The sequence below is a fragment of the Lonchura striata genome, chromosome Z, assembly GCF_046129695.1.
Source record: "Lonchura striata isolate bLonStr1 chromosome Z, bLonStr1.mat, whole genome shotgun sequence".
Lineage (NCBI taxonomy): Eukaryota > Metazoa > Chordata > Aves > Passeriformes > Estrildidae > Lonchura > Lonchura striata.
The window spans coordinates 39897828-39924273 of NC_134642.1; the positions used below are offsets into that span (position 1 = coordinate 39897828).

Below are 26446 nucleotides of genomic sequence, written 5' to 3' on the forward strand. Positions count from 1 at the left end.
ATCACCACCCTCACTGCCTCCCCCAGAGCCTGGCCCAGATTCCCTGAATTACCAACCATAAGGTCTTTTTCAATCTCTTCATATAACTCCGACAGTTTCTCTTCCCGTCCTTCCAAGGCAGTGCTTGCTTCATGGTGACGCCTGATCCAGTCCTGAAAGTAGTCTTCCTCCAAGCTCTTATAGGCCACCACGAGTGTCCTCAGGCCTTCTCCAGCAAACTCCTGCAAGATAGTGGTGAGATAGATGATCCAAGGTCCAAGAAGAAGAGTCTGGTTACAAAGGACCTTCAGAAATCAGACCGGTAAAAGCATCTTGGTAAAGTTTGCAGAGGAAAGGTGAACAAATGACACCTTAGGCCACAAACATTGACGCATTTTTAAACAGCAATTCCAGACCACTTTATCATTATCATCCATGGTCCTTATGGAAAAAAAAAACAACTCAAAAGGGCTTTTCTATTCTTGGCTCTAAAGCTTTTCACTAATCAGGCATTTGTTTCTCAGGCTTGTATTTCTCAACAGGACGTCCAGAAGAGTGAGATCTAGATAAACACTGAAGACAGCCTCAAATTTTGGATATGGGTTCAACATTTTTAGGGTATGAATTCTGGCTGAAATCCACAGCATGTACACAGCTAGTCGTGGCATCTCAGGAAGCCTAACTGTGCTTTCTGATGGACAATATAGACCTCAGTGTTTGGTGGAACAGCAAAGATGCATTTATGAAATGTGTCTCTGGGAGGTGTTTCCTCAGGTGCATCAGAAACAAGTTCTGGATCTTCTAAATGTCCTGTGTTGGATTTGCCATCTTTGTCCATATTACAGAATCATAGAATGATAGAATGTCTTGGGTTGGATGGGCTCTTAAAGATCATCTCATTCCAACCCCCCTGGCTTGGGCAGGGGCAATAGACCAAGTTGTTCAGAGCCCCATATAACTCAGCCTTGAATGCTTCCAGGGATGGAGCATCCACAGCTTCTCTGGACAACCTGTTCCAGTGTCTCATCACCCTCGCAGTAAAGAAATTTTTGCTAATAATTAAACTGAATCTTCTATCTTTCAGTTTAAAGCCATCAAATCCTTGTTTTATCATTACATGCCTTTGTAAAAAATCTCTCTGCAGCAGTCTTATAGCCCCTTCAGATACTGGAAGGTGTTAAAAGGTCTCCCTAGAGCTTTCTCTTTTCCAGGCTGAGCAACCCCAAATCTCCCAGCTAAGGCTGGGAGAGATGCTCCAGCCCTCTGATCACCCTCATAGTCATAGACTCACTCCAACAGGTCCATGTCCTTCTTATGCTGAGGATCCTAGAGCTGGACAGTGTTCCAGAATCACCTTGCTTGATTTGCTGAATGTCCTGGAGTAGTTTACATGGCACCTGATTCTCATGCTTTGGCAACTAATTTGAGACCTAAAGCCATAGAAATTAATTTTTTTCATTTTTTTCTCTATTCCATAACTTAAAATTGGTGCTTAAATGCTGTTTCTAAAATCTGGGGTTTTTTTCCCTGAGGACAAAGTATGCTGGAGAAAAGGAAAACATCAGATGCAGAGATGTTGTTGAGAAGGAAGCTCTTACATTCAGGTGTTCTGTGGTCTCCTCTTTGAGAGAATTGCAGGATGGATGAAGCAGTTCATAAAGAATGGTGTCAGCCCCCTTGCAGTACAAAGTCAAGTCACCTTCTGGACTCCGCACTGTGAGGAAGGGGAAAATAAATGCCACAAATACCAGACTGAGTCTTTTGGGGTACAAAGCTCTTCCATCAAAGCCAAGAACAGTTTCTACAGGTGTCTGAATTTCCCCAAGTTTTGGCAAAATCCCAGGAATCAAGACAAGATCTGTTTAGAAGAGAGTGCATTGGTCTGAGCAGACACTACGTTGTCCCTACAGGCTGTACTTCACTAAAAAGTGAAGAACAACTTGTTTTTAGGGAACTGGACCTACTTCTCCTGTTTTCCTACCAGTAAACTGTAACTACAATTACAATATTCCTGAAATAGTAGAGTAAGTTGGAGTGTTAATAAAGGCTGCAAAAACTTTCTTGAATAATTTCTCCATTTTCTGTTTGAGAGAAATTTGAAATTTTTTTATTGGAAAAACCTGTTTTCTCAGTTTGTTCTTGCTTTCTCCTGTCCTACTTCCTCAATTTTTACTGAAAATTTAAAAGCTGATTAGAAGAAAGACCTTTTCTGCACTGTAGTGAGGGGAGAAAGATATATGAAAAGCTTTGTGTCTTTAGAAGGATGGCTTGCATCACTGTGATCCAGATGTTGAGATTTATCCCACCTGCCTGCTTTAAGTATTTTTCTGGCACTGTTGCTGTGTAATTATAAAGTCAAGGCAGCCCATCTCAAGTCCTCAGAAATAAATGTTATTCAGAGAACACTGCAAAGAAGGTCTCCTAGAAAAATTCTGCATCATAGCAGAATGAGGGACAGGTCCAGAACCTGCTAAAATCAGGAAGGAAAGAAAGCAGCAAAGGAAACATACCAATCACAGACATTCGTTTGCGAACATTGTTGAAATCAAGAATAGCCAGAAGTTTGTAGATTTTTGTTTCTCCCATTTCCACAACAGTGATGGTCTCTGGTGTGCGAGCTCGGAACACAAATCCAAAGTTTCTGGCAGCAGTGACTAGGGCTCCCTCATCAGGAGATTGTGCTTGATACACCAAGTTACCTGACATGCAAGAAAAAGATGTAATGTGGCTTTTGACTTATTTCTGAGCTTAAAAAAAAAAAAAACAACCAAAAAAATACCCCAAAAACCCAAAGACATAATACAGCAGTTATCCCTTTGCTTTTCTGTCTATCCACAGAGGTCCAGCACTAAAAAGCACCTTATGTCCACACATCTCCATCAAGTCCCACCAACCAATCCTCCAGAACAATGCAAGAGGCCCCCTGGATTCTTTTGGGGATTTTAATCACTCTCTTTGGGGTCTAGAATCTCACTGAGAGGAGAGGTTCCTTGGGTTTAGCCCCTTCTAGTTAGATTTGCATGTATTTTTTCTGATCCATATTTTCACTTTACACCTGCCAATTAATTCTAGCCTTTAAAGCATAGCTTTCATCCCATCTGGGATTTGAGGAGGTTGACCTAGGAGCTGTGGAACACTGGATAAAAGGAGTTAATGAGTCTCCAGTGGATAGGTACTCTATGTTCTTTGCTTTTTTGGGGCTAAGAGCAGAGTAGAGAGAGAGCAGGGCAAGCCTCTGCCACCTCAGGGAAGCTGTGGCACCTGCAATTTCCGCACTCCAGAGATGTGGTGTTTGCAGTAGTGTCAGCTCCACCATAGGAACACACAGGGAGTGGAGGCCCTGGTCCTTTCTCTTCCCATGTGGCATCTCCAAAGACACTGATTTATGTGTAGCCATACACTACAGAAAATCACCAGGGAGCCAAAAGGACCAATAACAGCTTCTGTGGAGAGAAGACATGCTGTGGTGCGAGTGAACATAACCACTCATTCCAGTGCCCTCAGCAGTCCTCACCTTCCTTCTTCTCCTCTGGCATCACCGTGTGGCAAAGTGAGAGCAGCCGGAAGAACCTGTGCGTTGGGACATCATTCAGCTTCACAGCTTCAACCAGGCTGTTGTCATAAAAGGCAAACTTTGGGTCGGCTAATGGGTTGTATGAGAAATCAACCTTCTCTGTGTTCTGAAAAAAACATGGCTTGGTATTATTTGTTGAGCTCTCACACGGCTGTACACCAGCTGCCCAACACTGCCCCTGTCTCCTCCTCACATTTACAAAGGATCCTGCAGGGCTGGCTGCTCATGACAGACATTGGTGCATTTAAGGAAGTGGGAGGTTGTGAAAGGTATTTAATCATGGATCAGGACAACACTAGATGTGCCTTTCAGAGCACTCAGGCTAAGAACCAATTAGCTAAACTGCCTCTCTGAGTAGCAGCTAATGCTCCAACAGGAGCCCTACCAGTGGATGCCTACAGCAAAGAAGTGCCTGCTTTCAACACACGCCTGCTTGGAAGCATCTTGCTCATGATATCAAAGGCTGCCTGTGATAGTGGAATGGAGGAGAGCAGTTTAAAGCAATTCAAAAGTCTGTCTTATCCACCATGTTCTCCCAAAGTCAGGAAAAAATCCTGATACAGAAAAAATAGGACAGACAGGTGAAGTAAAGGTTAAACTCTACAGGCACTAACTATTTTGTCAATAAACAAGGAGCCCCAAGCAGAGTGGAACACACTGGAGAAATGTCCAGAAGCTTACCACATGATGCGTCATGGAGTAATGGACTGCCAAGCCTGCCTCGAACAATTCTGACTGCCACCCCATCCCTGATGAGCTCAGAGTTTCCAGGATGGGAATCATCCTTTTGACCTCTGCATACTGAAATTTAGCACTCAGCCCAAGAGCACAGACCAACCCCTCCCACAGTCATCTGCACAGCAAGGTCCAGGCACAGCAACACTGTGGGTGTGTGGGCAGCAGGACTCTGCTCCAGAGACTGTCACCAGCAGCAGGGTGGGGTGGACACTTGGCAGGACTCTAGCATGTGTCACCAAGCAAGGCTGACAGAGACAGGGCAGGCTCGAGGCACAGTGCTCAGCAAAACAGCCTGTTTCAGTGGGAAATTTAAGATCTAAATGGAATGAATCATTGGAATGAGGAGTGGGATTTTCATAATCATCTTGCTATTTGTTATTTGGATTACTGCATGTAGCTTTCAGACATTTTTGAAATGAAGACGTGCATTTGTGCCTGCAAGCAGATGCTAAAGAAAAATGTAAAATTTACACATTTTCACACTTTCTGAAGTCCAGACATCAGAGGAATTTGACAGTGACCTCGCTATTGGTGTGAACTGCACTCACTAATTCCTTGCAAAAGCTTTAATTAACTGACAAAGTTAATAAAATTCAACAATGTCCAAGTCTCCAACAAACACCTGTGGTCAAGTGTCCAAGAGAAATTGTGCATGCCCCAGGATGTCAGGAGAAGCAGAGGAGACAGTGGGCTGTTCCTGACCTGCAGGTTTAACCCAGGAGCTTAACTCTGGAAATTCTCTGACATCCAGAGGAACGCATATCTCTGTTCTGATCATCAAGAGCATCAGCTCTTGCAGGGTCAAAAACATAAGCTGTGCAGGGATTTGTCCACTGGTACTTATCCAGGTCCACTGAAAGCACAGATCCTGATAGCATTTGAGCACTTACCTCATTTATTTCTATCCTTTGTCCAGACATATCATACACATCACCTGCAAGCAAGAAAGATGAAATTATAGCCACAAACTGCAGGTAAGTGCAGTCTCTGAACCACAGAATTGAGTAAAGTGTTTCTAAGTTTCTATTTTAAAAGTACATTGACATGGGCACTGATGACTGATGATACATAACAATCAGTTTCTATGTTTGTCCATGACAAAATCTGGAGACTGATAGATGCTTGAAATACAAAGTAGTTACCACAAAAGTGACTGGCTTTTGAGTAAAAAATACTTGTCTTGAGCTGAACACAGAGAGAATAATGTTTCTAGTCCTAAGTAGGAAATGAAAGTGCTTCCAGGGGGTTGACTTATCTTGTGCCTTCTCTTTCAAAATCCAGCTCCCAGATCCTACTATTTGCAGCAGTCCCTGGACACCCACAGAAAATGAGTTTTTAAAGCCCATTTTTCCCACCACTAGATAGAAAGTCTGCTCTGTTGATTCTCCCCAAATGGATGATCTGAATTCATAGGAATTGAAGACATGTCATCTCCAAGAAATATTATTAGAACTTCTGCCTGGAGAAAAGTTTCACTTAGGAAGGTCGGGACTGTGCCAAGGCCAGCCAGTCCCAACACTTAATTGAAATAAGATCAAAATGGAATGACTTATAGGAGTGATTGACTCGTGTTTGCACCAGCAACCTCAACTGTGACCAAAGTCAATTGTAGTGCTGGTGTGCCTTCACAAAGGCCTCAGGAGTGTAAAACAAACACAGTAAACACCTCTTCTAAGAACCTATGCATCAGCTGATTCCCTGGGAATGATAGCCAAGAGGCTTTTGTACATCTCTTCCCTGAAGCCTTTAGAAGAGAGCAGAACTAAATAATCCTTTCTAGCATTGCTTACCAGAATGCTTCTGAGCAGCAGAGAAGTACTGTGCTAGGCAGAAGCTAAACATTTAGAAAACTACAGGCAATAGACTGTTTGCCTTCTTTGCATGTGTTTCCCATTAATTTCTTGAATCCTTACCCTGTATGTCACCTGTTGGTGGTGACATGCATTTCAGAAAAGTCAACTAAGGACACTTGATAAGAGAGATTACAAACTCCTCATTAGCAGCACTAATGTTAAATATCATAGTAACACTGTTTGATATAAGATGATCTCCAAATATACAGATTAATAGGAAGAAATATCTTCTTTTATTAGGTCAGCTGATAGCACTGAGCAAAGATGCAAACTTTCTAGCACATTAGTGCATCAGGAGGTCTGACACAGGCAAAGCAAGCATCCATATACAAATAAGCAGTGACTAATTTCTCTGGGGCATCTAATGATGTTAATCAATTAGGCAGTTTACAAAGTGCCTCATCTCTTGAGCAGTATGAAGAAAACTGCCTGGGTTCATAGCATGAACAAGCCCTTTAAATCAATAACTTCTAGGACCTAACAGAGCTAACAATTCATGTTTCCCATTTTTTCCAACTCCCTGCAAACTTTTCTCTCTTCAGGTAGTTGAAGGATGTCAGGTATAAAGACAAAGACCAAGTCATTGACTACTCCAACTACCTGAAAACAATGTGGAAAATCACTGCTCATGACATGAGAAATTGCTGAGAGAGGACAGTGTGAGAAGCTGGCAAAATATGCAGATGAGCCCCATGAAGGGTGGCTGATTTCATAAATGATTAGAAGGGAGTGAGTTATGTGAGTTGCATGTTATATTTTGCAAGGTTAGCAATACCTGGCTAACCAGGCCAATAATACTATAAAAAGCTGTGATTACCTAACTAGTGATATCAGAAAAAAAAAAAAAAAAAAAAAAAAAAAAGCAAATTTGGGTACAGATTTTGTAAATCTGGGACAACTGAAGCAAAACGAATAGTGTTAGGGCAGTAGTGGGGCAGAAGAGGGGAGATAAAAGAGTGAGAAAAAAGGGGAAACAATTGATACGTGGCAAGTGATGCAATTAGGCTGTCCAGACATCCTTGAAGGGTAGCCTTACACTTGACCACTGCAGCTCCTTACATGGCACTCTCTTCTGGATATCAGATTTAGTCTCTGTGGTTGAAGGGGCACACAGTAAAGAAAACCCAGAGAAAAAGACAAGCATACCATAGGATTTGCCATTGATGGAGCACTTGTTGAAACACATGATGTTCTGGGTGAGAGTTCCTGTTTTGTCTGAGAAGATGTATTTGATCTGCCCCAGTTCTTCGTTGAGTGTAGTGGTTCGAGCCTGAGCTGGCGTGTCATTCAGTGGGTAATACATTTTACGGTCCCAGTCAATGTAGAAACTGTTACCCAAGCGTATAATCTCCACACTAATGAAACAGAAGCAGAAGGCAATGGAATATTCATTAACTTAAGAGACAAGCTCTTTATCTTCAGCACCACCATTATCAATTGCAATTAGAAGACAACTTTGAAGGTAATGACAGGTTGAACTCATCTGTCCATAGGTGGCCTGTGGTAAGGGATGCTGAAGCAAATCCCACTGAAATGATATGCTAAATTTACAGCAGAAACTCATTTCCTTTGTTCATAAAGTAGTACTTTATAAAAGTACTTGGGAAGTTTCAGAAGTGTTTGGACTGAGAATTGGGGCAGGAGTAGTGCATTTCAGTTAGTGCCATCTCAGGAGATGGTTTCCAGCAGAGCTGTGGGCTGAGCTGAGCCCACTGCCAGGGGATGAGCACAGCCATGTCTCCAACAACAGAGCCATTGTGTCACTCAGTACCACCAAAAAAGAGTGGCATCAGCTCACAGATGACATGAATTTTCACCTTGCTGAGTGGAATGGACAGGAATGGAATTAATTCCTCATGTTTACCAACACAAAAGAGAGTCTCAGCAGCAAAGCTGACTGAAGGTAGCTATAATGATAAATTGAACAGGGCTGTGCAGTGTCTACCCCAGCCCCAAGTTTTGAGAGCATCACAGACATGCTGCCTACCTGTCATTCCTGTCTATCACAAATAACCAACACAGCTCTGCATTGTCTGAGAAGAGAGAACACTCTCAACTGCACCAAGTACTTCAGCCTGGTTGCACCTACTTACCTGGCAATCCTGACACAGTCCTGAAGCCACCTCAAAGAACAGGCCATTCATTCACTGTTAGAAAGATGCTAATGGTGACAGGCTCCCAGCCCTGCTCCTATAGCATCCTACATACCTACACCTCCCCTTTAATTGCAAAATCATCCTCTCCTCTTCCAGGGCTCACTGCTGTCCCTACTCCAACACTGACAAAGCCTTCTGAAGGCATCAGAAACAAGGAAAGGGTCACTGTGGTTGTGTAGAAGCATCCATGATGGGGCTGTGTTAGGTTTTAAGGAAAATGCTGCTCCCAGTTAAGGCAAAAGTTAAATCTCTCCTAAGATCAAAAGTGAAAGGAGCTTACAGCACGTACCTGACATAGAGTGAAATAGGTACCACGGTGTTTAGAATGATCACATATGACCAGAACATGAGGAAGCCAGAGTAGGAGGCAGAGTTGACACCCTCTGCCCAGGGCAGATAGACCTGGAAGTAGTAGCCCTTATCATGCTCCCAGATACCATTGCCAATGGCTAGGATGAGACACATCAGTGCTAAAAATGCAAAGATCTGGAAAAAAAAAAACAAAAACGAAAGACAAACCAAACAAATCAAAACCAAACAAAATGTATTGCATTTTAGAAACAAGGACTTTATTATGCACAAGTTAATCAGAAGACCCTAATGGGACAGGGTTGGATAGCCTAAATCATAGGAAAATGTGCCTGGGGATGAAGAGGAAAAAACAGCAAAATTATGATACTTTTACCTCGAGGACAAAGCTACACAGTACAGAGTCTGGCAACTTGGAATTAAAAGTCCTCAAACAGCTGGGGATTTAAATCCCAAGCAGACATCTCAGCAAGCATGGTTACAGCAGTCTGCTGTACAGCAAATCTCAAAAATTAAAGGCGAGTTGAGCTGAAGGTGCTCAAACATCTGGCTGCATATTTGGGAATAGAAACTGCCTGAAGGACTTTACTTGGCCATTTGCCAGATGTATCACAGTCTTCTTCATAATTTCTGAAAGACTTCTAAGGATATCCAGTAGCATACAGCCTGGAATTTAGCACTGGATATTATTCTGATAGTTAGGGGAGAGTTAATTGCTTTCTCAAAGCTAATAGTTGCCTTGGTATTTGCCCTTACAATTTGATTGCATTTCCTTTGAGCAAACAAAAAGCAGAACCAACTAATGATGCATATCCTTGGGCTATAGAGAAGTCTGTTTCCTGAAGCCTAAAGTAACCAGGGCAACAGCAACTGGGAAGTAAATTTGAAATGGGGAAACCTTACTGAAAACTGGGGCTTGCTTGGGAACACTATTTAACAGACATAAAAACATTATATAGGTCATAAAACATTTTTTGATTAAAAAAAGACAAGACTGTAGCAATACATTTATTTGGAAAAGCAGACAAAAAGAACAGGAAGAAATAAATTTAACAGAAATTAATACAAATTGCAAGGAATTACAGCAGTGTGAATCTCTAACAATAATAAAGAATCGAGAATAGAAAAAAAATGAAGTAATAAACAGGTGTGTGAAAAGCAAATGTGTTAACAGACAGCTCTCCAAGAGGAAGGAGAAAGGAAAAAGTAGGACTTATCTGCCCTATGGTATATGAAAAAGGAAGGTTATGTTTACTGACACAGAGGATTGTGTGACTCTATCTGATAATAAGCATTTTCAGTGCAGCAAGTCCATCTAATTCAAAGATGGAAGCTTAGAGCATAGTTTTTAAACTTTAATAAGGTTAATTTTTAACAATGCCTTAAAAAGTGGGAAGACCGACCATCTTGGAATCCTGCTAATATAATTACAATATTTGTAAGGTAGAAATGGTGATGGTGGGGGATATAAACTACAGTTAACTGTCATCCTTCCTGGACAAATGATGAGAAAAAATTCTTTTGGCACGATCTTTTCCAAACATTTGACATAAAACAACCAATATAATAATAAAAGAGTGAAGATATGGAGTCAATAGGCTGCACAAAAGAGCAATTAAAAATCATCTTTTCAAGTATAATCATTAGGGAGGAAATATAAGTAAGTTGGACCATTATGTAAAGGCCACACAGCAACAATCACATTAAAACAGTAATCAACCTTTTAAAAAAACAGTAATTGAGGGACAAACATAGAAACATTGATGGCAAACCCAATATTTGTACTGCTGAGGTCATCTGTGGAAGGAAGAAAGATACTTCTGTGGAGCAATATGAATCACTTGGTGAAAAGTTCATGCCTGATTGATTCAAGTTTTAATATCAAAAAGCCACAAAAGGGAACTGCAGTGAGAAAAGGTGACAGACTGAGTTCCAGGGGACACATTTATTTCACACATGAGTAGTAGCTTTTCTATTTAATTGTGCAAAGCCAAATAAATTGCTTAGCTTGTGAAATGGAGACAATATTGCTTGCTGGAATGTGGTGCAGTGTTTTTAAACCTCTGTGAACCAGAAATTAAAACATACTTCAATCTGTGCTATTGTAATTATAAGGACTTAAGGGTATTTGAAAGGCATGACCCGCCTCACTGCTCCAGAGGTTAAAAATTATTCATTTGCAGAATATCACAATCCCTATAGGAATTTCAATGTGTGATTCAGCAACCGAAATACATGCAGGGCAAGACAGGAGCTGAACATCCCCAAGGAGTCCTCACCCAGGGCTGGGGTGTTGGAACCAGATGATCTTTTTAAGGTCCCTTCGAATTCAAGCCACTCTGATTCTATATGACAGCCGCTCTTGCCTACAGCTGCACTTGATTTATGTACATTTTGTTGTCTGTGCACTGGGCATGTTAATGCTCTCACAACCCCACTCATGTGCCACCCTCATGCTTGCAGAAAGCTCACTAACATGCTGTTTGATCTGAAACAAATGGAAAGGACCAAGCCATTAAAAGTAGGCCTCAAGATTAATTTCTGTGCACAGAAACAACTGCATTCAGGGTGTTGCAATTGTAACCACAGCCCTGATGAGAACAACATGAAAAATCATTGCTTGTGCATACTCATGGAGCTTCCCAGTATGAACACCACCCCTCCCTAGGTCCTGCCCATGCACTGGCTGCTAAAGATCCTCTTGGTAAGAGTTTTGTAAAGAGGAAGTGACTTTGGACTTCAAGACAAACATTGACTGTTGGACTGTGAATTAAAACTGTTTCAGTTTCTTAATTGTTACTTTGAATTCTGCTCAAGGACTTGAAGCAGTCAGTTGTTTAGGAGAGGTATGTGAGAGCTCTTTCTCTGAAAATTTGCTCCCCTAGCCTGCTAGACAGCAGCTTTCAGAGAAAAAAGCATTTCTGGAGCTGGCAAGTGCATCCCCACTGGAGGAACATTAACTTCTCTCTCAGATGGATGAGAAGCACCTCCAAATGTGACAAAACAGCTATGACTGCCATCTGGGAAGGTTTTGAGTCTGATTAACCCTTGTTGAGGCAGAGGAAGGCAGCATTTAACAGGTGCTCCCTTGGCGAACCTGCTTAAACACTGCTTTGTGCCTGGAAGTTTTACAGGCAAACAAAAAATGGTTTTACCGGTGTTCATGCAGAGTAAGTTTCACTACATTTAAATTACCTATTTATAGTAAAGTTGTGGCTGCTTTGTATTCTCCAGCTCAAGAGCACAATATACTGCCTGTTTTTTATGACCACACTCTGTAACCTTTGACCACCTGGTGAGCTGGAAAAACCAAGTGCCACATCCCCTTAGGTGTGCAAAGAGTCTGGTGTTTAATGTATGACAGAGCTTTACTTAGACATCAAAATTTTAGGTTAAAAATGTGTAAAGGAGACAAACACACCCTTGGCTCCTCCACCGCCCAAGAGCCCAGGCAGAGGCTGATGCAATCGGCTGCAACTTGTTCAGTTTTTTTTAAACAGAGCCAGGAGGTAAATTCATCTAATTTGTGTTTTATACAGAGAAGCCAAACAGATTGGAAGTCCTGGGTGGTATCCTGGGCTTGTGAAAGGAGATTTAGCAAATCTTATTTGAACATTAAATTCCAGATTCCCGGTTCAGTTTTCCTCTGCTCTGTTTCTGTGCTCTGTGAATCCCTCCAAAGCCCATTCTCCTCTCCAGTCAGAGCACAGAAGAACACCTATGAAAGTGTGAAATTCTTCAAATGCTTGAAAAATTTTGAATGTAAGACGCTCAAACATTGTTTAAAATTAAGGGTATGTCCTTACTGTACACAGAGCAGGGCTTCAAGAGGGATTGAAGTTAACCCTGGAGTGGCTCTCTGTTATGTGGTACTGCTGGGCATCCCCAGGCTCACCTAAAGGAGTTTTGGGATCCCAAGAAAAATAACAGGAATACAGAGGCTGAGATTAAATGTGGAGGTTTGAGGGTGGTGCCACCCTGGAGACGTTTGTTCTCTAAGCCCCTGTGCTGGGGAGGCATGAATTCATAGAGGGCAGGGAGAGCTCCGTTCAGCCTTGCTGTAATGCACAGACTTCTGGTGGATGTTTCCCCCAGGGCTTGTTCCAGTGCCTGGGAATGGATCCTGTCCCCAGCCAGCTGCTAGGGGGATCTGGAGAGCAAGAGTAGTAGAGAAGGAGCAAGAACAGTAAGCACTGACCACCAGACCTTCCCAGTGTCATAAACTGAAGGTGGTGCAGCATGCATGGGAAAGCATGACAAATTTGCACTCAAAGGGAAATAAAATATGAAATTAAAGACCTTTCCTTCAAGCAACATTAATTAAAGTAGTGTCAGAGTGTATGTCTTCCTTCCCTGAGTGGTTTTGAACTCAAGCAATAAAATCTTGAGAGAGTCTGTAAAAGAATCACTATTTCTGCCTGGAAGTACTTGCCATTTGTTAAAACCACTGATGAGCTTAACCCTCAAATTCAATCTGTTTTTCAATCTGAGAACAGTGTCTGCTATGTAAGATTAATGTTCTAAAATTTCCCAGCTGCTTAAAACACCAGCTTCTGAGCATTAATGAGACCATGTCTAATAATTTACCCTAATGTGTTAAGTCAGGAGATGGCATAGTGTAAATTAGCAAACTCAATTACCAAGTCCTGTGCAGATATCACAAGAGATGCAAAGAAATTGGGAAGAAGAGAGAGAACTGCTAATGTTTATTTAAATAGAAAATTACAAAATTACTAGAAGGAAAAAAGGGCTTTGCAGCCTTCAAAATATTTCTCACCCAAAAATGCAGAGGAGAAAAGGTAGAGTAAATGACAAGTTCAGAAGGAAAGTCCTTAATTCTGTCAATGTAATGGCCTTGTTTTGCAGGATGGGCTGGCAGAGGCACTGCAGAACTCAGGCTGCTGATAAATTATGATGTACTTTTTATTTTTATCATTAGTCACTTCTGATATTCCCCCATTTGTGTGGACAGAGAGGTGGTGCATCTGGAAATGATGAACACATCTGAAGAAAGGAAGACACATTAATCAGACTTACCACCAACACAAGGACATTCATGAGCCGATCAATGCTTGTTCGCTTAAAAGTTGTTTTTCCACTGTTCTGCATGAGTTTTGTGTCTGGCCCTGGAGATGAAGCACACTTGTTAATTTTAGTAATAAAGCTTAGCTGTTCTAAAGCTGATTCCCTCTGAGGCCCCACTGTGTTTTCAGCATAAATAACCATTACAGCTCTCATGAAGTCAGGTACACACAGTTTAGACTGCAAGTGGGAAACCTGGGCAGAAACAAGTTAAGTCATTTGTCTGAGACTATATGGAGAGAGTCATATAAAACCACTAAATCTGGACTTCGACTCAACTATTTTTTTTCAACATTCAACCCTTCCATTCAAGTTTAATCACTTCTCACAGTATATTTGGCATTGCTATGTTATTTGTGACATATTATGTCTTATTTCACATGTCTACAGGAGTATAGAAACAATAGAAGGACTATGTTCATGAAAAGCATAGATCTAATCAATAATATTATTGATGACCCTGATATTCCAATGTGGATGAAAATCACATAGAAATGATTCAGAGTGTTTACTGCAATACACTTGAGTGAATTCTTAACCAAATTTAATTGTTACATTCTTTCTTAGTCATCGATCAAAACTCCCCTCCTGTACTTTGCTGTGTGGATTTCTGAAACTTTTTTCTTCTCGTGCCTGGAAGCACAAGTACTTGATTCCTTTGTGGATGCTGGGTGTGATGTATCCCCACACTAGTGGTTCTGGGCTCTGCAATCAGCATGTCAATCTTTTTACCTACCAGCATAAATGACAAGCCCAAAGCACCACTCTGTGTTCCTGATAGTACAGCCTCTCAGCAACATCTTCTCATTGTCCAGGGCATATTTCTCTCCCCAAAGAGTAAGAGTTCCTGTGAATTTATCCAGTTTGTTGTTTGGTGCCTCACATCTGACTTCTCCTGTAAAAATAATGTAAAAGCAAAAATGGAAATCTTTGTCCAGAAAAGTGTCATCAATACTGCATTCCCAGCTGTTCCTCAGAGAGACAATATTTCACACTCTAGTTACAGCCGATTCCTATCCCTATTGTTCCCATTCTATATCTTATATTTACTGATGTTCTGGGATGTTGCTCCTTTCCCATATTCATCTCATAAATGAAAGGACCACAGTGAACTTGGATTTATCCAATTCTTTGAACATGGCAATTTTTTATTGGTAGAGTACAAAACAAAGTTTCCACAGCTTCTATGTGGGTGAGAAGAAGTGTTGAAACAGCAACATACTTTTAATCTATTCACAGCAAATTCATAGCAGTAGGATGTCACTGGCTAACTTTAGCTAAAAGTGCTGACATCACCTTCTTTCCTATTTCATTTTCTCTCAAATTGCAGAAGCCCAAGTGAATATAATCATAGCCTAAAGGCTGCAGAAGAGTAATTAACTAAGGTGTCTTTGTTCACTGATTTTTAATTTCATCTGTTTTATAACTCATGTCCCAGGAGCACATAAAAAGATACCACTACCTTCTTTGGCCACTGAGTTGACACTGTAAGTGACTGGAGTGTCTATTGCCATGCTTTATATTTATTTCTTGTAATAAAATGTGTTCAGATACATCAGTATAAAAATGACTATTTAAATCAACGGCTGCACCTGACATTTAAAGATTCAAAGCAGAGCCCTGTAGATGTATTGAGAACTGGAAAATACAAATATGCCTTACTGAAAGGCAATCTAGGAGTTCAGTCTGTTCACTTAAATAGCAGTTATGTTCATCACAGGCTATAAATACCTACTAAAATATTAGCATTTGCAAAGAATACTATTCTTCTAGCTGCTCTCAGATTTACACACCAGGCTCAAGAGACTAGAAACAAAATCCAGAGAAGTCCAGAAGAAAAGTCCAGCTTCAAGTGTCATGATTGTGTTCACCACTACAGATTTAAAATCAAACATTATGCAAATTATCAAAAAAGCAACTCTAATCTGGGGCAGACAAACCATTAGACATGAAAGACTGAATAATTAGGAAATTCAGTGACACATGTGGCATGAGAATTCATACTAACAACTGTGCTTCTCTTCTATTTTATCATCTGGTTGGTTAGTCCAACAAGGACCAGACCTGTGCCCCATCGTTTCTGACAGTCTCTAGTAACCAGACCCATCTCACTGCCTCCCTCACAAACACCTTGAAAAGCACAAAGGAAACCGAGGTTTTGCACTGGAACCTCAAACAATACAAAGCAAAACCAGGGTATGGTCTCCCACCAGGAACACTGTGCCTGCTGTGGGACAGTGCTCTTGTGAGCACCTCATGTGTCCACATCTGCTTTCCCATAAGTGGGTGGGCTAGGCTTCTGACACACTGATTGTGAGATCAGAAGGGATTCATCCAAATGAGACTGACCACAAAGAGTGAGAAGCTCTAAAGATCCCTCCAGGGCAGCTGCATTAAGCCCAGTAGCTCTGCAACTGGAGGCACCACAGCCAGGCACCATGCCTCCTGCCCCCTCACCCAGCAACAGCAATAAGGTATCTGGAGTACATTTCATCTGAAAGGGTTAAATACTGCCAAGTCAACTGTGATAAGCAGAGGGTAAATGAAAAGTATTGCTGCCTTTCTCATTTCCCAGTTCCCCAAATCAAGCAAAGAAATCTAGTGTTTTGCAAGCTTCTTCCTTATCTGAACCATCAAACAAACATCATAACTCACATTAAGCATTCCACTGAGTGCCTGTATTAGCTGCACAACCCTGTCCTCTCTTCCTGTCTTAAAAAGTAATTAGATAAAGAGTTACATAAATATTTAAATATTTCTACTGAGGTTTGCTAAGGGAAATGAAAGGCTGGGTCTGATTCCAGGCACTCTTCCCAGTACACTGTCAAATATAAATCATCTTGGGAAACATTTTATTCATTTTAAGTATTATGAAGAGGCCACTTTTATTTACAACATAAGTAAAATAGAGATTTAGAGAATAAATAAATAAATATCCAATAACAAAATTCTCAATTTTCCAAAATATTTTAAATGTTTTTTAATTTAAATGTTTTTTAATTAAGCACTTCCAAGAACACAGTGCCTTTAGATAACCATCACACCAAGCATCTTGAAAAATTATCTAAGATTAAGATTTTGCTTATAAATTTATAGACACTTCAGCCTGCTCAGGAAAATAATTGAGGCATGCCACTCCAATTATTAACATTAAGCATCTAACTGTACATGTAAAAGCCTATTTCTTAAGACCAAAAACACTCAGAACCTCAGCCATCACTTCAAAAGAAATCCTGATGTACTGAGCTGACACTTGGCAAAACCCACACATATTATTGCATAAACCCGCAACAAAGAAGGCAAAAGAAACTCTATCAGAGACAGTCTCAGTTATGTTCTTTGCCACTACTCACCACTTGTCCTGGAATCATCTACTTATTTCAAAAACTCTTTTTTTCCTAAAATTATATTCCCTCTATATCTAAAAGTATTTCCTGAGAGCCTGCAGTCCTTGAGGCGTTCCAAGGGCAGTAGCATTCATTTCACCCCTTTCCATAACAACTCCTCCTGTAATCTGGACCTCATATCTAAGCCAGCAGGGCACTGCAGAACGTGACTAGCACTACTTGGTCTGTTCCCCCGTCTTGTCTCCACAGACAGATGATATGTGACCATGGAGAATTCTGGTTTTGACTGGTCTAGCTCCTTCCTCTGTATATGCTGCTAAGTATTCTCTGGCATCCAGTGACAGGACACATGGGAATGGTTGAAGTTGCATCAGAAGAGGTTCAGACTGGACCTCTCAGGAAACATTATTGAGAGGGTGACCACTCACTTGAACAGGCTTCCTAGAGAGGTCACCGACAGGCCCCCAGCCTGTCAGGTTTAACAGGTATTTGGACAATGCCCTTAAACACATACTTTAACTTTTGGTCAGCTCTGAGGTGGTCAGACCATTGGACTAGATGATCATTGTAGATACCTTCTATTCTATTCTATTCTATTCTATTCTATTCTATTCTATTCTATTCTATTCTATTCTATTCTATTCTATTCTATTCTATTCTATTCCATTCCATTCCATTCCATTCCATTCCATTCCATTCCATTCCATTCCATTCCATTCCATTCCATTCCATCTTGTATTTGATACAGAAAACAGTGCTAAGAAAGGACACATTTCCTATTATACCCATCTATACTGCTTGCCTTTAGATATTTTAAAACTCAGTCTTTATTGTTGCATTGAGAGAGGAAAGGAACAACTTCAGGGTGAGGCTTCAGGCTGGGAAGGCTCACCTGTCCTCTGTGCACAGTTATTCCTCAGGTCTGTGTGGGGTCTGGGAAGTGCCACTGATCAGAAGATAAATGCAATCAGTGCATCAGCATTGCTACAACAGTGTGTAAATATCTTGAACTAAGCATATGATTTTGGGAAAACAGCTTTCATTGTGCAGTTATGTGAACTCTTGTGCTGGCTTTCAAGGTGGTTAGTCTCGACTTATGCAGACAGACAAATGAAAAGTGTCCATCCACAAAAATTGCCACCAATGCAGTGTCAGGTCATAGCCATGTGTGGCACCAAGACTTGCAAGCAAAGAGGGACCTTTTCCTTTACATGTGGTGGACCTTTTTCTTTACACCTGTTGTACAGACTGCAGAGTGCCTGTTCTGTTTTGCCGGCAGGAAGAGTCCCAACCACTCTCTCTAATTTGGGTAAGTCACCTGTAAAGTGAATTTTCCATTTATACTCACCATTGAACTCTGTCAGCTTCTGAAGGTCTTCTCCAAGCTCTGCAGTGACTGTTAGTGCCTGCTTCACCTTCAGGTTTGTTTCACTGTGACAAACAATATAGGAAAAAAACATGACCTGAAAGTCATATGTGAACTGAAAGCTTTCCTTGAAAATCACTTCTGCTCTTGAGGACAGTCTTCTTCCTTAGACATCTGATGGACTATGATACTGTACATCTGTTTCACCTGGCCAAAGAGTGTAGATTGTCTCTTTGAGTTGCAAAGACAAGCATTCAGAGGAATTCTGAGCATAGTACCAAAGGTGAAGTGGCTCTGTCTTCTTAATTTCACCACAGAGCAGTGCACTCTTTACCCTGTCACTCATGACACATTTTAAATCCAAGGTATTACATTTATGAGAGCTCTGAGTATTTTCTCCCATGGTATTCTGATCTGAAAGATTGCTTCAGTCCTGGGACTAGCTAGCTGGGGAGCTGGAAACACAATGTCAAAAGCATACTGCATTTGTTCAGGGCCTTGTAGAAGTGGCACTTGTGTGTATGAAAACTACAAAGCCATTTTCACTAGAAATCACATAGGGAAAGTCCAGAGGGCTGTCTGCAGGGTCTTGGGAGAGACACAATTTCTTGTAATTTCTGGTCTTGCTTAGTTGCTCAGACTGTTGCTAGTTCTGAACAATACAGAAAAGGTAATGCAAACTTCGTCATAAAGGTGAGTCAGCTCCAGTTTATTCCAATTTATACAAGTTGCAGCCCTCTGGTTTTGTAGCTAGTTGTGTCCTGGGGTGGGCAGCATTTGGAAGCCTTTTCTGTGTGCTTGCATTCATATTATTCTATAGCAGACCAAAGCAGATTACCAGAGTTATTAATTATGATTATTTCACCCAGATAATCTTTCTCAAGGAAAATACTAGAGAGAAAAGAAGCAGCTTCTGCTGGGGATATTGCAGGGACATGTGTCTTACTAACTCTCAGTGTCAGAAGAGCTGTCACTGAAAAGTAAAGTTCCCTCCTCACATGACATTTGCACTCAAGAAGCAAAAGTACCCACCAGAAGATGTTACTTTCAAGATACCTACCCAAAGTTTATTCTACATGTTATGAAACTCTTGCTACCAAAGATATTGCAGTTATGCCTGCAGCACCCAAGGTCACTAGGAATGTGTCTTTGCTGTGGTGGCCGTGATTGCACACCAGGGCCAGGCTCACTTACCCATCCAGCTCAGCTGTCTCAATGTACGTCAGGCTGTGCGGCTCACTGCTCGACAGCAACAGGAGATCAGCCTGAGCACAGAGAGACAGACAGACTTGGCATGAATTCACACAGTCAGCAGGCATTGCAGATCAGTGCTGCTTGTGGCTACTGCCACATCATCACTATGACTGATTTTCTTATGAGTGATAAGAGTGGCAGAGATTAACTGTGATCAGGATAGAGACAAACAGTACTCACTGTCACAAAGTTGTTGTTTCCTAGTTTTATTATATCCCCCACTTGGACATTCATCCATTTTTGCTCCTTTAACCTGCAAAGAAAACACTGGTAAGTAAGCACATATAGCAAATGCCACTTGGCTCCTGGAGCCAGACCATAGCTGCCATCAGGACTTAAGAGCAGGGCCTGCCATGATGTGTCCTGATCATGGACTAAGCTGCAGGATCACCACAGTACAAAAAAAAAAAGCAGTAAAAATCAATAAAAGCAGTGGTTGGGCTGACCAATGCTGGGTGAGACCAAGACCCACAATAGTAGTACAGTCCAGGTGCACTATACTATCCTTGTCCTTGTCTCTGCAGTGCCTACTCCCTTCCTTCCTTCTCTTAAAGGGCCACATTGCCTCAAAAAACCCTCTCTGCTTTGTGTGAGAGACTTCATCTGGGAAAACTGCAGATTGTGTAAGGTTTTCTGAGTGGTACTAAGGGCAAGAGTAACCAGCTTTCAGGAAGGTCAGCGCAGGTGCTTTGGCCATGCACTTGCCTGTCTGAGCCATGTATGCAGTGGTGTTCACAGCATTAAGCCAGATGTGCACACAGGAAGCCAGCTAAACTGCAGGAACCAACACAGCCAATATAGCTGTACATGAAAATTCTAGAGGTGAGAAAAGATCAGTCTCAAAGCAGGACTGGGAGCTCAAGCTTGAACTCAGTTCAATCTTGCTTATTCAGTGTTGATTAGAGCTGGACACGATCTGTGGTTTCTAGGTTTTGGAAAAGGCAAAACATTATAAAATTTCTATGTCAAAATTTGTTTCCTAGACACAGTAACTAATACACAGTAAACTAAGAAACTTGTTTACTTAGCAGAGAGCACAAAAAACTATGTCCCTATTCTTCAGTTTCCACTTATATTTTTAACTGTTTGATCATCTGATGGAGTTTGCACAATGTATTGCTATCTATAGTGTGGAAAAAAGTCACAAAATACTTCCCAGCTGTCTACAGCTGTGTCCTATGCATAGTTGTACTCCACAGAGCTGCAAGCACATCTGTCTGCCATGAAAACGCCTCTGCTATTTTTTCTGCAGGAAAGAACAGTACAATGTCCAAAGCACGCAGCTGAAATATTTTGGGTACATTTAAGCCAGAAGTGCTACACACACTTGAAGTATAATGAAGTGTATGAAAGAGATATTCCAGCTTCTTAAGTTGAAATATCTTGTTCATAATGCCTAGTTTTGCTTAATGCAAAATAAATGCTCTGAGTATAAATGGATCCAGAAGATAGCTTTGCATGTCGCTTTTGTGGGATAAGGTGTAAAGTAATACAAGACTCTGAAATTCTTACTTATACATAAACACCCATGAACAGAGAAAGAGTTTAATTTTTGTCAGCATAAGGTCACAGCCATAATGTCTGCACAGATTCTGGTACTGTGTCTAGGGTTTCTTAATCAGACAGTCCAAAACTGCATGATGAAGTAGTGGTATGAAACACAATTCAATTTTAAATTGTTTAGTGATCCTTGAGAATTACACACACACACAAAGAAAAAAAAAATTACTAATAAAATGCTTTTCCCTGTGAGAACTACAGGAAAAAGGACTTACATGCCATTGATCAGGACCTGGACTGGACGGTTGTTGACATGTTTGTCACTTTTGTGTCGATTCTGTAAATTGGATCAGAAAGTTAAAAGGCATTTCCAGGAAACCAAACACAGGAGCCATAGGCAGTTTATTAACATTTTAGGTTTCCACACGGGTGGCTGTATGGGTCAGGCAGATTAGGGTCACAACTGAGTCAGTGTCCAGCACATGTTTATGGCAGTGACACAGAGCATAACCAGACTGCAAAGGGCAACAGGCAGCACTGGGCTTGCTCTTGGAGAGAAGAAGGAAGGTAGAGCCTTGCATCTCACTTCAGCACAGCTCTGACTCAGCTGGCATTGCTCCCACCCACCTCAGTCTGTAAACACCAGAGAATTCATTCCTCTGCTCTCATATGGAAAGTAGCCACTGATATTTTGGCATTGCTCCATTGAACATCAAAATCATTTTAATAATGAGAGAAAATCAGATGCCAGACTCAGCTCTACTATCACTCTGTGAAGTCAATTGGGATTATGACCATTAGCTCTGATGGCAGCAGACTTTGGCCAAATCAGAGCAAGTTTGAAAAATCATAAATGGGTTGAGCACTTGCTTCCTACCAAATTGTTTTTCCACCTAAATTTTACAAGATGATAGAGGATAAGTTCTCCAAATTGGAAATCTAAGAAAATATTTCTGTGCCTGCATCCAGACATATCTATGAGTGATCACATTTTCAGATATGCTGAGCAGTTTCAGAGAAAGTCAATGGAGCTGCTGAGCTGGTCATCAATTTGGAAATTCTAGCTCCTGTTTCAGTAACAAACTATAGATTTTAGGGACTTAATTTTCTGACCCCATCTGATTACTTGCCACCAGTTTTTTTATGCAGTTTCTTTCAGTTACTCTGCTGAAGAATCACAGGCCAACTCCAAAGTACAGGTCAGAAATACAGTTCTTACAAAATCATCAATAGCATCCTTGACTCCTGATACAGCTAGCACAAGCACCAGGGGCACCACTGTTGTAAACCAGGCCAGTGAGGAAATCTGCGGAATCAGCTGTAGGAAGAAAAGATCTGAGTTAAAACATTTCCTGCCAGTTCAGAAAGCCACTGCTTCCTAACCAAGCTGCAGACAACATTTTTCTATGATATCTGAATATAGAATAAATACAGAAATGTAGCTCCATCCCTGATATGTGACCCTCCACCCCCTTAAAAGGTGGGAGAGCCAGGGAACCTATGTTTTCCTTACAAAGCAAGCTATAATTTAAGTTAGAAAAATGAAGCTGTCAGAAAGTGTAGTGGGTTGCTCTTTATTGTTGTTTGCAGAATTAGGATTGCCAAATCCCCAGGATATTGCTTTGGAAGTACTGACATGGGCAAGCCCCCTGTGAGGGACTCAAGAGCTATCTGAGCAAAACCAGCTGTGCAGAGCCCTCAAAAGCTTCTGTTCTTTGTTTCAGTAACTTCTCATGAAGTAAATTTTGCATCAACGGACAATGCAAGCTGTTGCCAGGGCTGACCTTGCTCTCCCAAGAGCAGCACAGCCATCTTTGTTTCCTGCATCTTTTACAGTGAGAGGACCAAAGCATTGAGGGTGATTCTCTTAGGCCATCAGTCATGCCGAGGGAGATGTCTCATTCCCACACAATTCTCCCCTTCCTCTAGAAGTGCAGCACCAGGGATGGAAGCAATGTGAAAAGAGCATTCGTGTGTCCCTCAGTTTGGATCTGGGAAGTGACAATGCCACGTGCGTTCTGAAGTTGATATCTGTCATAGCCTAGATCCTACAGGCACCATAGCCCTGCTCAGCTGTACAGGATGCAACTGCTTCCTTCTCATCTGCCTTGGAAAATGCATGTCCTGAGGGTCTGTGCCAAAGGAGGGGGAGACAGAATCCCCACAGCCTGCCCATCACATCCACACTTGATGCAGGAATAGTCCCACAGGGATGGAGTGAGGAATATGTAGACTAATGCCTGCCCTCTTTAGGCTACCTTGATGTAAAGAAAAGGCTGTGTGCTTTTATATATAGCCAACCCTAGATGGCCTAGCTAAACACACAGTGGAATAATTTAAGGCAAATACTTTGAAATCCCATGAATTTGACAGACAAACAGCTAGAGTGCAGTACAACAACATAGGAACTGTGCTCTCAGCTCAGCTAAAAAGAAACCTTCTCTTAAAAAATATAGATGCACTGTAATTTCAAAAATTCATTCCCTGTAAATAAGCAAAAAAGATCATATGTGGTTTGCTGAAGGCTTAACCACATTTCACCTATGCTTTTTTGAGCTGAAATTATATTAAAAAAGCATTTGAAATGGGTTATTTTGCAACTTTTTGTGCAGTGAAATGATTAACTTTAAAACATTAAGCTTGAACCATGATCAAAATTACACACTTCTTTTGATAACATATATTCTAATACGACACAAAAATGGCAGAGTACACGGCAAGGTGCAAAGGGGCAGAAATCCTGATATCAATTTATCCAGTGTGTTTAGCTTTCAGGGTATCATTAGCAACAGTGATGAGCAAAGTGCAACATAATGCCATTGCAATTCACAGGGCTCAACAGTGCTGTCAGTGTCTGGCACACTCCCTGCTGGACACCTTCCTCACCCTGGAAAAGGGAGCAGCAATATCCAGCTTTATGCAAATTAGCCACAACCTTAAGCCTTCCTGATGTTAACTCCTTCCCTCCCAGGGAAACACCACAGGTTACAAAGGTGGCATCCATCTTGCTGTTTTCCTTTGTGACTGCCTGTGGAATTCACCCTAAAATCTATGGGTAAGAGACAACTTGGCTTCATAGTACAGGATGAATAAGTAATGCAAGTCTGAGGACAGCCAGGAGCATTCAAAAGTAGACACAAAGGGATAGTAGGGCAGGGCATGAAAATGTTGCACAGTTTGTTGAAAACTAATTAACTTTTTCCTTCATTTAGTTCAAACGCTCATATCCAAAGGTAAAAGAGAAAATTGCTTTTTTCTGCCCTACTTTCTATGTACTGTAAGATTTTACTAAGATGCTAATTCACACCAGGAATATAGCTTGCACTTCATTACACCTGTCAAACATAGACTGGCTTTGATAACAGAGAACAATCTGCTGGAAACAGCAGAGTGATTTCATACCTGCAAAATCAGCAAGAAAAGGAAGTAAGCATTGGCTATTCGCTGAAACTGCTCAAACAGGTTGAGAGGCAGGAAAGTGAAGAAATTGTATTTCGATGTTTTAATTGAATTGTTCTGTAGGGAAAAAAAATGAAAATAAGTAGAATTGGTAAAACAGGAAACAAAATTATAGCACAACAAATTTCAACTGTGTCTTACTTGCTTATATTTAGCAATAGCATTGTTCCCTACAGCAGCTCAAAAAGCGTTTCCTTTTCCCCCCACACAATCATGCCAAGTATGGATAAACAGAGAATTCCTCTTAGAATGGGTGAAAACATGATGCTTGGCTAATGCAAGTGCTGCTGCAGGTAGATAAACTTGTATGTCGTTGTTCACAACATCTTCCCTTTATTTAGTCTTCTTACTTACACACTGCACAGAGAAAATTGAGAATTGTAACCAGAATACAACCATTTTGCTGTTAGCATCTATAAAGCAGGGCTGGAAAACACGTGCCAGGTCCACCATCTGTAGCTTGTCTGATGCTTTGAAAAATCCTGGCTGGACAACCCTACTGGAGGCATATGTCCTCCCAAGAGCAGAATATGACATTATTATTATTATTATAATTTTGAGTTTATTCAGCAAACTTTCAGCTCAGCAGCTTCAACGGGTGGCTTGTTTCTATTCACAAAAATCACTAGGATGTGGCATTGTGCAAACAGTCACTAATACAAGAATTCACTATTTCAGTAAGTGAGCTGCAGCTCTGTTCCCTATTTCCAGTTTCCTTTTCTAATTTCAAATGGCCCCTCAGCCACAAGAAGTGGTTGCTCCCCAGTCTGTCTTTTGCAAACCACAGAAAGACCTAAGCTTGAAATTGCAGAATGGGCTATTTTCTTTCTCCAAAGATAAGAGTTGTTTGGTCCAATACATGCTACCAGCCAGACAGGCTCAATGCATCCTACTGAACCACCAGCTGCTGCTGTTCTTTAGTTTTCAGGTGTGCTAGACTATCTTTTCATATGATGTTTAACAGGCCCTGGTCCAGGCTTAGTTCTGGAAGGATGAATCCCCCTTGTTGTGAGAACATCTTAAATTTTTCCCCCTGGAGAGCTTCTGCTCTCCAGACAATGCCCATTAACCCCTTTCCAAGGAACCTCAGGTATGACAGCACAAGGAGGCAGATATAAAGCACACCTGAATTCCATAATAAATATGCTGGTTCAACAGCAGAGAAAATGGTGATTGCAGTATTTGTAATAGCCTTTAGATATTGTTAAGCTGGTGGGAGGACAGAAGCTGCTAAGTATGAATCACAGCCCACTTCTTATCCATGCATTAATCCGGGATCTCAACATCAACACTGACATGCATCAGCATGTTTCCAGCACTAAACCAATTATTTCAGGTTACCACTGAAAGGTATGTGTGGGGGAAGCTGTTCCATCTTAGGCAGTTACTGGATTTCTCTACCTTCAGACACACAGTACAGCGTATATTCTTCAGCATTAAAATCAAGTTTTATCCCTTGGACAAGCCAAATGAGTAAGTCTCTAAAAGGGCAGAAATTAAAACAGCCTTCATAGAAGACCTAGCCAAATCCTCCTGTTGATTGCACTCCAGCAAGAAAATATATTTATCAGTGATCATCATACATACAATACATACAGCCTGTCTCCTGGTATCAGGCAGCTACCTGCAAGTGTGGCTAACTCTGTCTATGCCATGATGTGTAGCTAAATTTGGTTTATTTCAAAATCCTTAACCATGGGGTATGTGTCATGGACAGGCTCCATGGACACTGCTGAAACAGAAGCAATGGAAAAACAGCATCCTCTGCAAACCCAGCATGCTAGGAACTAAATTGCTTGACAAGACTGTATCTATCAGGCACACAGTCT

At 41.3% G+C, this 26446-nt stretch overlaps 1 protein-coding gene across 2 annotated transcripts in view; it reads right to left on the minus strand.

The window, feature by feature from the left end:
- LOC110484181 (phospholipid-transporting ATPase ID) overlaps positions 1 to 26446 on the minus strand; it is an 83814-nt gene that overhangs the window by 17481 nt on the left and 39887 nt on the right. For both annotated transcript variants that reach the window (XM_021554646.2, XM_021554647.3), the window contains exons 4-18: positions 24561 to 24674; positions 22378 to 22476; positions 21434 to 21495; positions 19839 to 19911; positions 19599 to 19669; positions 18387 to 18469; positions 14428 to 14586; positions 13647 to 13735; positions 8590 to 8786; positions 7291 to 7499; positions 5182 to 5225; positions 3494 to 3659; positions 2490 to 2678; positions 1578 to 1693; positions 57 to 221 (exon numbers count right to left, since the gene is read on the minus strand). In XM_021554646.2, the coding sequence (XP_021410321.1) occupies positions 57 to 221; positions 1578 to 1693; positions 2490 to 2678; positions 3494 to 3659; positions 5182 to 5225; positions 7291 to 7499; positions 8590 to 8786; positions 13647 to 13735; positions 14428 to 14586; positions 18387 to 18469; positions 19599 to 19669; positions 19839 to 19911; positions 21434 to 21495; positions 22378 to 22476; positions 24561 to 24674 (1836 nt within the window). The remainder of the gene's footprint in view (positions 1 to 56; positions 222 to 1577; positions 1694 to 2489; positions 2679 to 3493; positions 3660 to 5181; positions 5226 to 7290; positions 7500 to 8589; positions 8787 to 13646; positions 13736 to 14427; positions 14587 to 18386; positions 18470 to 19598; positions 19670 to 19838; positions 19912 to 21433; positions 21496 to 22377; positions 22477 to 24560; positions 24675 to 26446) is intronic.